Raw genomic sequence first — 14,408 nt, forward strand, 5'->3', positions numbered from 1 at the left:
TTTCCTATTCATTGATAAGCTATATGTTCGCAGAGAGATGTGCTGCTGTGTACTCCCAACGCTGTTTGTGAAAATGTATTTTTAAAAAATCCTAACGAACAATCCAACATTTGCATGCTTTTGTGTTTCCAGACGACATGAATTGAGTAGTGTCCTGTTCAGAATAGCCATCCCTCCCAAGATCCGCCCCTTCTCTGTTTCTGCCTGCCTGGTCTTGGTCAGGTGTCTGTGCTCCAGCGACGTAAACTTTCCTTCGGGGAAAAGCGATTCGGGTTCGTGTTGGGTCAAACGCTGACAAGGCCATGCTCAGACGGATTTTACAAATGGTAAGCTTCCACGACAACAATCCGCGCTATATGACGTTTACTGGAGCCAAATACGTTTTTTTTGTGTGTGTGAAACGTAGGCCCGTCCTTTGCTGGTTTCTACTGGGGACGCGCCTTTTATTTATCAACTTGTCGCGGATGGGCGGGGAAATGTGTTAGAGCCGACGATTTACGGCCATTCGCGAAAAATAACACAATCCGCCAAGTAGCGGTCAATTTATCAAGCACTCCTTATGTTGGGTGGCCAAAGTTAGCATTAGATGCTAACCCGTTTAAATTGACGGAGGCTACTTTATTCAGTGTCGTATCAACACATAGTATGTACATTCTATCACACCACTATGTAATTCGGCAGCGTGACAACGTCTGCGGCGTGTCATATATGAACAACATCAGCAGATAACATCATTGGCCACCAGATGTGCATATTATATTGGTTTCCGTTAGCTACAGTGTTTGGTTGATTCATCGACCATTCCATAAATGCTAATTGGCGTTAGCCCCATACTGACTGATGCTACATCATTTCTTTGCAGTTTGACCATCTATTCAGTCGTAAATTACCATGCCAGTATTCAATAAAACACATTCATTCCAAAGATAACAGCAATGTGACCTTGTTTGTTTGGAAACAATGTTTTCCTCGCATTTACTTCCGAAGCATATGTTCTAAATGACTTCATTTCCCAGGAGGCGATGTAGTGTAGTGAACGGCGAAATTTCGGAGAGCATCGCTCTACATTTGGCTTCATAAGTGGTACCTGTAATACTCACAGAATCGCATATGTGTTTTAGAGTGAAGGGCTATCTGAAGTCTATCTTTGCCTACTCTGGGAAAGCTATTTCACAACAGTAATTCAAAAGTACCAGACAAGAAACTGAAATATAGCAAACTAGAATGCATTATTAAGTTTAGATGATCGACATTCTGTTTTTCTTGTTATGAAATCAAACAGTAAGGTTGTGGTTAATGTTTGAAATGAGTAAAGATGTGTGTAATTATGCGCACTTACAACCCCCTTCCTTGCCTCCAATCATATTCTGGGGTCATAGTCCTTAGTCCTGACACAGATATTGAGTTATCTCATGTATCAATTGGGGGAAAAAAGTGTTGTGATTGAGCTCATGTAGTAGGTGAGACTTTTCTTCAGTTGAGTTGCAATGAGGTGACCCTCTCTGCTCTATGGTACTTCAGACTAGAGAAGACGTTACACTGATTGGATCCCGGCCAATGTTCCAGCATTTAGCCATTTCAAGAGCATTTGTATAACTGCACCACTTGGAGCTATCAATGAACACGGCCTCCCCTGACGTGTGGTGTGGGAACATTTCCGTGCTGTAACCTGACAAGGCTAATGGAGAGATACAACAGTGTTTCATCTTGTTGTCTGGACCTTGGACTTTCACCCACACACTCCTCCTATATTCCAATTGACTTAGGCTTGTTCCACAGAATATGTTAAAGACTTCAAATAGCCGTTGTAATATCCCAAATTCATAAATCACTCAATATGTCCTCATGTGGCATCCAAAACAGAACAAGGAATAGCACAGTTATTTGGTCAGTGCCTCACACACCCAACATGAACTAACAATAAATAAGGTTAAAATACATGAGATAAGAACTCAAGGGTCCAACCTTTCCATTTATGTAGCAAGCAGGACCTATTGCTCCACCTCCTTAATTACCCATATGCCCAACAGTGCTATTTAGAGGGATAACCATGCATTTGTATAATATTGGAGTTGTAGGTTACAACAGTGTAGAATTGCACTGCATTGTATTATCCATCCACCCATAAAACTGTCTTAATATCAGACACCCCTCACACTGTTATATTTGCTTGCCCAAAAATGTTCATATAGCTTTTGTTTAAATGTACAGTACATGGAGGTATACTCAGTAGATAATGCTGTGGCTAGTCATAAAGGTAAATCGTTGTTTTCCCTTTAAGGTGATTGAAAAGATTGCCTTTATGCTCAAGCTACGACCCTTTTCTGTTTCTCTGTTTTCCAGACTCCTGGGAAAGGAGGCTCCCAGAATGCAGAGTCGGAGCAGCCCAGCACAGACGTTAACCATGATCAAACTTCTGAGGTAGTTGATGATTATGAATTTATTTTTTTCTTCCTTATTAGCAAAGCTGTAGCAATGCATTTGTTATCATGTCCATGTATGTGTTTAGGGCTTCATCTGTCCTCAATGCATGAAGTCCCACAGCTCAGCAGAGGACTTATTTAAGCATTATGAGCTGTTCCATGACACTGGAGATATTCCTGCTCATGTGGCCCCCACCAGGTGAGATTGTTATTTATTCATTTATTTCAATACCACTTATTATTAATAGGCTTTTGACTGAGGCCTGGTACACACATAAGGATTTGTCAAATCGTTTTTTTTAAAATCTGCAACAGACCCCACACATAAAACTTCAAAATCTGGCATTATACAATTTTGGTTGTATTTTGTGTGGTGTGGTCTGTGGTCTGATAATTTCAACAGAGAGCACCACACACATTAAGATTGTGTCTTGAAACTACGTCCACTGAAGCAGAAATCTCACATGGTCGTAAAAGATATCACAAAAATGATGAGAACAGATACCTGCGGATATGCGCGAGTGTTTCCCAAGAGGACCATAGCCAGGAGCATCGTTAGGTGTCGACAAGAAAAGACTTGCTGTGGAAAATACTTCTTGATGTCTGGGGAGAACACTTTTATTAAAAAAAACAAAAAACGATATCTGGTAGTTCATATTTTGCTTTACCTTCTGCCGCTTCCTTGTCTTTGAAGTCAGGGAACTTGGCTACATTCCGTTCATGTCAGAGTTCACACAGTCAAATGACTCAGGGAGACGTCGGCTTCACCTGCACACACGAAGACATCAAGTCATAAATCTTGAATATGTTTATTATTCAAGATTGTCAACTCCAACCTGTTTCGGACCATATTATCGTGACAAATCCACTCTTAAAACACCTCAGACAGAAAGATAACCTTATAGGACAATCATAGTTGGTCAGGATTTGACGTCCTCTTTCATGAAGTGGTAAAATTGGGACAACAACGGGCCGATTGTCTTCATGTGTATACCCAGCCTAAATTTCTTTAATCGACAATTGGAGGAATTAAACTACGACAGTGGTCCCTTGACTTAAGCGTGCCCCAACTTAGTTTTGGAGTTGCTAGCCGTCACTTGGTCGATTCTTTTACTTTGTGTTGTGGTACAAAATTTTACTCAAAAGCCAGCTTCAGATTGACTGCCGCCTGAATAAAGTGGAAAAAAGGACTTTTAAGTTACAGCGGTGCCTCGAGATATAAGTTTAATTTGTTCCTTAACCACGCTTGTAACTTTAAACTCTTAAAACTGTCAAACGCTGTATCCCCATATAAATGAATGAAAATGTCGTTAATCCGTTCCAAACCCCTCCAAAAGAACAAAAAAAAGTGCTGTTTTTTCAGAAGGAAAGATAGCCTTCTATAATACTGCACTTCAAAACATAGAGTAATAACATAATTAAATATAATGTGAAGTAGGGCTGTGCAATTAATTAAAATTCAATTAAGATTTCGATTATTACACTCCACGATTACAAAATTGGCACAATCGTAAAAAAAAACAATTATTAATACAAATTTTGAGTTGTTTAGAGGCATGCGCACACGAGTCACTCTGCCGCGCCGCCCTCTCCAAGCTAGCTAGCTAGCCAGCCAGCCAGCCAGTCAGTCAGCCCGCACCCTGCAAGTCACACTGCACACGCTCCTAATCAACGTTTTAACAGAGTAACAGACCTAAAAATGGCACAAGACCCGCCACAGGAACTACTTGTAAACAAGCAAGGCAAGTCGAAATTGCTTATTATGTTGCATTTTGGGTTTGCCGTGGAAGATGGCGAACAAAGACGTATAAAGTGCGACTTGTCTCGTTTGGTTTAGGATGATGTTATGATATACCAAAGCAAGGAAACACCCGAGTTAGATTTGGCGTCGTCCGCAATGCAAATCTCAGTCGTTGAATCACTGTACGCTGCAACTCTCACCCATCAACATCAGAGAGACATAAAAAGATAACAGAATCTATAGCCCGGACAAGCCTTCCAAATGTTTACGGCACAGACTCCACATTTAAATTAGTTTGACCCAATCAGCATATTAAATTTATAATTTATCAGAAGCAAATTACTTTAACTTTGTTTACTATGTGTAAATATTACTTTAAAAACAAAACAAAAAAGTCTCCAGACAAAGGTCTAAATGTATAGATGAATAGCATGTCTGTTATTCTGTCAAAATTGGGGCAATTTATAAGTGCATAGCAAGTTAACTCGTTTGTTTGTACAAGGAAACCATACTTTAATTTATACATTTGCACTTAATTTTTTTTTAAAATAATTAATTTAATACATTTTGTGGGTCCAAAACCAACTTAAATTATTATAGCGTTTCAAAGAATTTTGTCTTAATATTCTTTATGTTTAAACCTGTTCTTGTTTTGTAGCAAAAAATAAATAATCGTTTGAATAATCGTGATTTCAATTTTTACCAAAATAATCGTGATGAATATTTTTTTCACAATCGAGCAGCCCTAATGTGAAGGATCAAACTGTTTGTGCATCATGAGATAATGCAGCAATCCAATTAATCGTGCAGCTACTTTGGTGTTCTCCCTTGGCCACCGGGAGGGAGTATAATGCTCTACAGTCATCGCTGTAGAAGAAGAAGAAGCACTGTTCTTTGATTGTGTTTACAAAGAACAGTGCTTGTTCATTGTCTACTAATTTTGTTAGTGATTGATGCTGTGGCATTAGTCATTTTTCACACTAAAGGATATATTCCTGTGAGTATTGCTGTATTATCTGTGAACGTGTTGCTCTACTGTTTGTTCAAATATCCATCGCTTCAAATTTTTTTCTATGCTAAACATTAGCACGTGAGTAGTGTTTTGCATGTTTTATTAGCACCAAGCTAAACAGACCTTTTTTAAGACAAAGCCACGTTGTTGGTTGAAATGCAAAACGTGTAATTTTCTTTGTTTTTAAGTTTCGTTTGACTGTAAACTTCAACGAGGAGTGGCATTAAACAGCTTGAAGCATCTTTTTTTTTGAAGAATTGTTCACTATCTCCCAACCACAGCTGATAGCTCATAGCTAAGTTGCTCTTCTTTCTTTAAGATGCAGACTTGTTGTGACTGAATCAGTAGAACCTCTGCAATCCATTTTGCTTGCTTTAATATACCATGGATCAACAACCATTTTCACACAGTGAACAAAATTCTTAACGACTGAATTTGTCAATTATCATGCCCATACATACCGATTGTCTTGTTCCGGGTCACAGGAAAGCTGCATTTGACTAAGGGCTAGATTTCAAGGTACACCCATGATTTATCACTAGTTAACTGCAGGGCATTTGTATAAATATTTAGCTACAATTATGGCAGGCAGTAATTTTAATAATGAACCCCCCCCTTCAATTTAGGGAAGACCTAACAATGTTGCGGCAGGAGGTTCAGGACCTTCATACATCACTTAAGGTATGCTCGTTTCCCTGGACTGAACTTTTAGTTGCACTCTAGTTTTTGTTAATTCAAAGATTTGTTTGATTTACGTTCTATTTAGGAAGAAAGATGGTTCTCTGGGGAGCTGAAAAAAGAATTAGACAAAGTCCAAGGACACCTGAAGCAAGTAATTCCTTCAAGATATTTTAACTTTTGTTAAAGAGGCTTCACTCATTGTCATTGTTGTGGAATAGTTTGTCATAAACATTATGGTGATGCTTTGTCATGCGGTATAGTGTCACACTGTTTTCCCTCCTTCCCACAGAATGACGGACAGATGAGCTCAGAGGATTCAGGTGGGGGTTGCGCATCACCCACATGTACGCATATGCAAGATGACAACAATGTCACTAATGTGTGTTTCTGCCCAACCCAACCCAACCGCATGCCCCCCCCCCTCAGTATTAGAAAAGAAGTTAAACGAATCAGAGACAGAAAAATTTAACATCAAGCAGAAAGCCGCCCAGCTGGCCACAGAGATAGTAGGTTAGTGTGGGCATGGGACTGCCATCCCATTGATGCTCCGTCCATCAATTTTCTATTATTTTATTGTATCTTTGAGATGTTAATAAACTGAACTGGTCTTGTTGCATCCACTAGATATAAAGTCCCGTTATGACGAAGAGAAGAGTTTAAGGGCAGCTGCTGACCAGAAGCTTTCCAATGTCACTGAACTGCTTCAGCAAGAGAAGAAAGAAAAAGAGAAACTCCAGACTGAACTGGTACAACACTCACTATATCGCCGGGGTCGGGCCAAAACCTTGTACCTCGGAAATAGTCACTTTTCAGGAAACCCCAAAGATGGCAAGTTTGTTCAACCATTGGTATTGCATCGTGAAAGAGATAAATAGATTTGACTTAACAATACGTTGACATTTGTGCCAATAGAATGAAGGAAAATTTTATTTTGAACCGTGTGTTGCTTTAAAAACCTGGTCAACGTGATTGAAACGCACTTAAACTTATTAAAACACACATTTTAAAGTATTCCTTAGTGCCTGTTCTCACTCGCAGTTAGAGCCGAGGGTGCTTGCTTCAAGCAATTTGTCATTCTCAGTTGAAGTTTACTGTAAAACTGAAAGATGAACCAAAATAGAATTCAATATTGTACGTACTTCAAACATCAAAATCTTTAACACGTTTTGTCTCACAAGTCCACTAGATCAACACGAACATATAACGCGAAACGCTATAGACAGGCTAATGGAAATTTGCTTGAAAATTATAATCGTTCAAACAGCTGCTACTTTTAACACACTAGGAGCAGCAACAGATACAAATGAGAGCGCATGGAACAATACTCAGAGGTATTTCCTTTTTGCTCCTGGCAACATCACTCTCCTCCTGTTGCTGCCGTTACTTACGCTACATCTCATCTAGTAGACCTCAGTGCTGCCTGGCATGTTGCAGCACAACGCGGTACTACTCTGAATGTGTGCAATTTTATATTCGGATTCACCTGTATACATTGAAACCTCGATTTAATGGCCTAATTGTGGGAAGGTGTTGTCCGTTAGAGCCGATTTAAAGTCGTTTTTTTTTGTGGCCTTAAAACACACCAATACGGTACAGTAAAGCCAGAGAATAGAAACGTGTCTTCAACCGGGTATTAAACGTGGACAGAGAGGGAGCTTGCCTCACATCCAATGGGAGGTCATTCCAAAGGGACGGACCAGCAGCCGAAAAGGCTCGATCCCCTCTGAGGCTCCGCTTGGTCCTCGGCACCTCGAGCAGCACCTGGTCCGCAGACCTGAGGTTGCGAAAAGGTGCGTAGGAGTGGAGGAGCTCGGAGAGGTACGGCGGGGCCAGGCCATTTAATGACGTATAGACCGATAGGAGAATCTTAAATTGAACCCTAAAATGCACTGGGAGCCAGTGAAGGGAGGCCAGAATTGGTGTTATGTGCTCCATCTTCCGAGCTCCAGTTAGTAGGCGGGCAGCAGCATTTTGGACCAACGAATGCACCTGATGTCTTATGCCGAACGTGAATATTGTACGTTTTTACTCCCGTCTTGATCCTCCATCGCTTTTCTAGATGAAGCACAAAGGTTGGCTTCAGTGAATGGGGCGATCGTGGAAGCCGGCTCAAAATGTGCGCAAGCAGTTCTTAACACAAAGCAAATAGTGCAGGTTAGGTTAGATGGCTGTGAACTTGGCAAAGTACACATCCAGACTCTGAATTTTAACCTGATATGAGTCACAGAGAGTCGTCTGCCTTCTTTGTGACTAGCAAGGCTAGGAAAGCTAAGCTAATGTCCATGCTTTCCATTGTTTGCCTTTGACGTTACTGTCAGCACAGCTAACATGGTCGCCACATATGTCCATGCATTGCCTTTGATGGGAACAGAGCCACTGCCGCATAAGTGTGTCTGTTAGCCTGCGCTGGTCAGTACACTACCAACAGAGTTTCAACCGGGATATACGTGTAGCAGTCTCTGTCTGTTGATTGCGTCACAGCGCCGTTGATGAACCGTGATACGGTAGGGGATCGCTGTATTCTTGCGGCACTAACTGCGTCTATTCTGTCCCCTAGCTGCAGCGTCCGGGAGTGGAGGATGTTGAGGTACTGCAGAAGGAGCTTGTGCAGGTGCAGACATTAATGGACAGCATGACTCGCGAGAGAGAGGAGGAGTCGGAGCGCCTCCGAAACCACTACGAGCAGCTGCAGGCTAAGTTCACTTCCTCAGAGGTGAGATTTGGAGACTTACTTCTGATCTTTTCACATCACTACTGTCAGTTAAGGTGCCGTAACACAAGCTAGCACCCTAATTCGCTGTATGTTTGGATTTCTGTCGCCTAAACAGTAGACCTCCATTTGACACTCACTGAACATTTCTAGTGGAAACTGATTAATTTCCACAATGGTACCTTGACTTACAAGTTTAATCTGTTCTGTGAACACACTCGTAACTCACCTCATCTTTCTCCATTTAAATTAATGGAAATTCCATAAATCTGTTCAGGCGACAAAAAATTTTTGCTATGTGTTTTTTACAAAAAACATTTGTAAAAGCGCTACAGGATCATGCTGTATAAAAACATAGAGTAATAACAGAATAAAACTGCTTTGGCTCATTTTTCTGGTGATTTAATTCAATGGACATTTTACTGCTCCTTTTCTTGTGCACACATTAGCCACCAAGGGACAATATCATGGGCATATTTTAATGGTGGAACATAAAAGATTAAGTATCAAGAGCTGTCTGCATGTGTTGCTGCACTGTTTGTGTTCAAATATTTGTTGCTTAAATCTTCATAACCACAGCAAAATTGATGCCTGTTTTGCTAACCTGTCTGTAGCCGGGTTTACATGGAGCCATGTATTCCGATTAGAAAGGATCCGAATGTCCAATCGGAATAAAAAGGCCCATTCCGAATGGATTTTCATTCGGATTCACATGGGTGGTATGTTCCTTCTGCCAGTACCATGTAAACAGTTCAATTTGAATAGCCAGGCTGCGTCCGGTCTACGCATGCTCTGTCTTGACCTAAATGCGTAGTGACGTCGTTGTATACGCACTTTAAAATTGCAGCGTCTTACCAGAGTTCATCTGCGACGCGATAACTTGTTTTAAAGTACTAGTAACTTTTTTTTAATCAAGATGTTGCTTTAATAAGTCTTAAAACAAATGTGAATACTGTGCCAAATAGATGAATGAACTCCATCTCGATAGGTCACGTGATGTTTACATCGATCCCCGCGTGTCACACGGCTGATCTGATTAACAACAAGATCACGTCACGACATGTAAACAGGTGGCCAGAGGTCTTCATTCGGAATGATTTCAATCCAAATGAAGAAAGTCTCCATGTAAACCCGGCTTATGATGTTTTGCATTATGTATGAGCACTTAGCTAGCAAACTTTCGAAAGGCAAAGTCATGTGGTTTGGTTAAATGCACAAGGTGTAATTGTCTTTGTGTATTGTTTAATTTTATATTAATATTAAAATAGGAGTGACAATGTACAGCATGAAGCAAGCACATTTGGCCTCTTTTTTTTAAAGAACCGTTCTGCTACGTGATTCTGTGTAGTTTATGCCACCATCTAGCTGGTTATAACTCAAGTCAGTGCTCAAGGAAATAAAACCCATTATGTATACTTGCATCAAGTAATGACTGGCTTTTAACTCATATTAATAAGAAACAAATATTAATAAGAATGTGTGGTCACAACAAGAGTTTTGTCCCACTGGGCACCATTTGTATTTCTTCCAATGCATTCCAATGCACATATTGGACATTGCTGCTGAAGAATTTTAAGAATTTTAGAGACTTTAGTCTGCTTTCTGCTCTATGTGAGAGTTGGCGGTGACTGTTGTATTGTGGCTTACCTTTGTCTACATCTTTTTTCCTCCCCTTTCTCCTCTGCCTCCACATACTGAACCCCTCACCAACTCTTTATTTTTTCCTCAAGATTTATAAACTGGAGGTAAAGACCGTTTGAGTGGTGCATTTGTTCATGAAATACTTTCCTTTCCACGATGCCTTTCCTATTTACCGTATTTTTATCAAACGTATGGTTGGTTTGCCATATGTTTTTTTTAATTCTCCGGCTTTATCAACACCTGGTCCTTCTCTCTTGATGTGCAAAAAGGCCTTTAATGCTTTTCTCCAACCTTTCTTTCAGATGACTATATCACAACTGAAAGCAGAGCTGGAGAAGGGGCCACAGGAAGCAGCTGTCTATACACAGCAGATCCACCAGTTACAGAGCGACCTGAATAATATTCAACAACAAAGCCAGGTAATGTGCACAGCAACTGAAATAGACATTTGACAGTTTTATAAGAATAAGAAGGCCTTTATTGATCCCACAGTGGGGAAATTTTCAGTGTTACAGCAGCAAAGATATAGGTCACACAGGGAATAATTGTATCCCTCCACAAGGTGATGCAGTGGATTCAAAGCAACTAACAGTCAACATTTTCATTTATTTTATTTGCATGTTTGTAAGAGTAAATTTCAGTGTGGCCCAACACCACATTGGTGACCTCTGGTTTAGACATTCTGTGTAAAAAGACAACCACAGTCCTCATATCTTGTAGATGCCCTGAGGCAAGAGTGAGTGACAGTTTAGCAAGAAGCAGCATGCTGAGCAAGGGGCATGAATCAGTGCCATTGTTGACATCAGGCTGTTCATTGCATGCAGCGCACATGAAGTGTTGTGCAGTCAGTTAATAAAAGAGGCTCTGTGATATAGCACACAGTGGTCTTGCTTTTTAAAAGAACCCAACACAACACGTAAGTCTGTATTTGACCCCGTTAGGGACAAATAGAGGGACGGACAAAACCCCACTTCCGTCCTAGCTTAGTCTGTCCTTTTTAAAAGACTTCTTGTCCTCCGTCCATCAGTCCACAAAATGGCCGTGGATTTACCTTCTCTGCCCCTAAGCACAGCATTCCAAGCCTGCTGTTGTAACACCTTCCCTTGGAAATGCCATACCAATCTTTAGTCCAGGGGTGTCCAAACTTTTCGCAAAGAAGACCAGATTTAGTAAGGTGAAAATGCAGGGGGCCGACCATTTAGCCTGACATTCTCTTTTACAATGATCTGACACATTTGTAGGTTAAATACAAGGCAAATAAAGTAAGGAAACAAAAAAGTGTCTTTATTTTCAAAAAGTACATATAATGCCATTCTGCTTCATTATGTTTTAAAAATTAAATCAGTTAAATGGCATCCATTATTGTCCACACACTGCACAACACAACACAACACATAACAAGATCATGTTTCGAGCTGGTACAGGATCGTGTCTACCAAGATTGAAGTGCAAACGGAATCGTTGCGTTGTAGTTACAGCTTAGTTTGTTTTGATAAACGTTTCCACAATGAAATGCTCAGCAGTCCAATTCATGGCAGCAACTGAAAAAGAAACGAAAAACAATGGCATTATAAAGAAACAAAGCAAAATGGCATTATATGGAAAATGGCGTTATATGTACTTTTCGAAAATAAAAATACTTTTTTGTTTCTTTACTTTATTTGCCTTTTATTTAACCTACAAATGTGTCAGAACATTTTGCCTGTCCCTGTATATCATATTTACCAGTACAGGGAAGGGTTGATTTTAGATATGGCATATTGTTGAAAATAAATGTTCAGTGAACTTTTAGATTTAAAAACAGGGAAATAGGTAACAGTCTCCTTGCAAATGAGGCAGACGCACTTGTTGTGTATTCCAGTGAAAAATAGTCCAATTTCCACCTCTTCTTATAACCCTACAAGTACGAGAGCAGTCATTTTGGCTGTTTTCAAACTTTGATGTGTTATTACTCTGTTGTATACAGATACAACATGCTCCTGGCCTCTTGACTTTTTAAAATTCTGGTTCTCTTTTATTACCATGGTGCAATTTTATGGTCGTAAACAAACAACATAAAAATAGTCACGACTTACGAGCCAATACACCTTTAACTACGGAGTCTCAGTCAATTTCACGGTACGCACCTTGCGCTGGGACAGTGCCGCCAGGTTTCTGTAGCAATCAGCGGTTGCATTGAGAATCGCTGTTGGTCACCATGATCGATTAAAGAGGCGTTACATCTGCTTCTATAATAATTACGGGGTCTGAGGATGAATTGCTCAGCTGACACAGGAGGAGGAGGAGTGTTGTAAAATAGGCTGTGGATGTGATACGCTTGTCAGCGGGGCTACGGGCGGGCCAGACGTTATTAATTCTATGACAGAGGATGCGGGCCGGATAAAATGCGGCCGCATTTGGCCTCGGCCCAGACTTTGGACATGCCTGCTTTAGTCTGAAGTGTTCATGGGTCAGGCGACTGTTCTTTCCAGTAGTTTACATCAGAGGAGGCCCACGTGTGCTTGTGATTCCTGGCTGCCTATATGCTACCAGCTGAATTTAGAAAAGAAGTTAGAACACATATTCCAAAACAGCGCATACCTGTAAATGAAGTAATGTTTTGTTTTTAAAAATAAGTTTAAAAAAATAAATGCAACTGAATGGGTGTCAGTTCTCCAAATGAATAGTGGGAGTCCACAGTATTTTTTTTAATAACTGACAACCACCTTTTCCTTCTCTCAACATTCTTATATCTTCCCTACGTCTCCCCCCTTCAGAGTCTTTCTGAAAAGCTAGGACGAAAGGAAAAGGAGTATCAACAGCTAGAGGAGCAACTTAAGACAGAGAAGGCTGCTAAAAAGGCAGGCCAACATAGCTTGAGAGAGAAAGAGCGGGAAATCCTGGAGTTGCAGGCCCGAGCCACAGGAGCAGAAACGTCCCTGCAGAAAGCCAACGCAGAGCTTGGAGAGAAAGCTGAGGAGGTGGCCAAGTTGAAGGGTGAGATCACAGACCTGGAGGTGAAGCATGCCGAACTGAAGGTTGAGAGAAAACAGTTGGAACAGCAGAGGGAAGAGAAAGACAGCCAAGGTGCTCAGCAGCAGACTGAAATTGGTCAGGTGAGTCCAACCGATCCAGGCCAATTTCTTTGCATCCTCATATATTGGAGACTGGATTTGGGATGAATTTCCATGATGATGGATGATGGATCCTATACATAGACACACTTAAAGCGGAAGTCAACCCAAACATATTTTTTTCAAGAATGCATTCCCACCAGTTGAAACACGGAATTCTGATTGATTTTGCGGTTGTTGAATAAAAGTTAGGCAGCAAAATGCACTCGTTTTTAGCCATCTTTTTTGGTGGCCATTTTGTCTTCTGTCAACTGAAAATGACATCACAACCGCTCACAACGACCTATCACGGCTGAGCTGTTTTCTGAATCTGAGCCGTGCTTGGTCGTTGTGAGCAGCTGTGATGTCATTTTCAGTTCGACAGAAGACAAAATGGCCGCCCCAAGAGATGGCCAAAAATGAGCGGATTAACACTTATTCCACAAACGCAATATTTATCAGAATGCCCTGTTTCAACTAGTAGGCTTCCATAGAACTGCTATCATATTCTTGAAAAAAAATGTATGCATTGACTTCCACTTTAATGAATCAATCATCAAGGAAATTAGGAATCTTCTCTAATGTAATCATTGTCCCCCCTATGGTCTGTGTAGCTTCATGCAAAACTACTGGAGGCAGAGAGGCAAGTGGGTGAGCTGCAAGGTCGTCTGAAAGAACAGAGGCAGCTGTCCGGGGAGAAACTGAAGGACAGAGAGCAACAAGCAGCCGACCTGCAGCTTAAACTCTCACGTACTGAAGAACAGGTAGACCTGAGATGGAACCTATGTGGATACTCGCTGTGAATTAATGTCAAGTGAGATGCGGCTTACCACCAGAGATGGGCGCTTTACCCTATTTTGCCGGTCCGTCCTCCGTCCGCCACCAGGGCACCCTTCTGTCATTGTCCACATCCGTCGTCATCCTTTTAAAACGCTTCCGTCCTTACGTTTCATCAGTCAACCCCCCCAAAACCCCCCAAAAGCATCCATGCATGGCGCTATGGGAGAGAAGCTAATGGCAGAGGTTTCATAATTCATAAACATTATTTAAAGCTCATTAGCTGGCTAATTTCCTATTCACATCCACTTACTGGCTGGGGGTATTCTCA

The 14,408-nt window shown here is 41.0% G+C and overlaps 1 protein-coding gene across 6 annotated transcripts in view; it reads left to right on the forward strand.

Annotated features, from left to right (window-relative positions):
* The first annotated feature begins 164 nt into the window (after positions 1–164).
* The window catches only part of eea1 (early endosome antigen 1), a 30,250-nt gene continuing 16,006 nt past the window's right edge, over positions 165–14,408 (forward strand). Inside the window, exons 1-12 of one of the 6 annotated variants that reach the window (XM_086027583.1) lie at positions 165–326; positions 2,344–2,421; positions 2,510–2,622; positions 5,803–5,857; positions 5,943–6,008; positions 6,147–6,177; positions 6,284–6,367; positions 6,482–6,603; positions 8,415–8,570; positions 10,511–10,627; positions 12,965–13,303; positions 13,915–14,064. In XM_086027583.1, coding sequence (XP_085883709.1) covers positions 303–326; positions 2,344–2,421; positions 2,510–2,622; positions 5,803–5,857; positions 5,943–6,008; positions 6,147–6,177; positions 6,284–6,367; positions 6,482–6,603; positions 8,415–8,570; positions 10,511–10,627; positions 12,965–13,303; positions 13,915–14,064 — 1,335 coding nt within the window. In that variant the 5' untranslated portion in view covers positions 165–302. Of the gene's footprint in view, positions 327–2,343; positions 2,422–2,509; positions 2,623–5,061; positions 5,162–5,661; positions 5,696–5,802; positions 5,858–5,942; positions 6,009–6,146; positions 6,178–6,283; positions 6,368–6,481; positions 6,604–8,414; positions 8,571–10,510; positions 10,628–12,964; positions 13,304–13,914; positions 14,065–14,408 lie in introns of those variants that run through there. The other 5 variants (XM_086027585.1, XM_086027588.1, XM_086027586.1 and 2 more) reach the window with 5 other exon arrangements.

Source organism: Filicampus tigris, chromosome 4 (genome assembly GCF_054856515.1).
Source record: "Filicampus tigris isolate MCC_2025a chromosome 4, RoL_Ftig_1.0, whole genome shotgun sequence".
Taxonomy (NCBI): Eukaryota; Metazoa; Chordata; class Actinopteri; order Syngnathiformes; family Syngnathidae; genus Filicampus; species Filicampus tigris.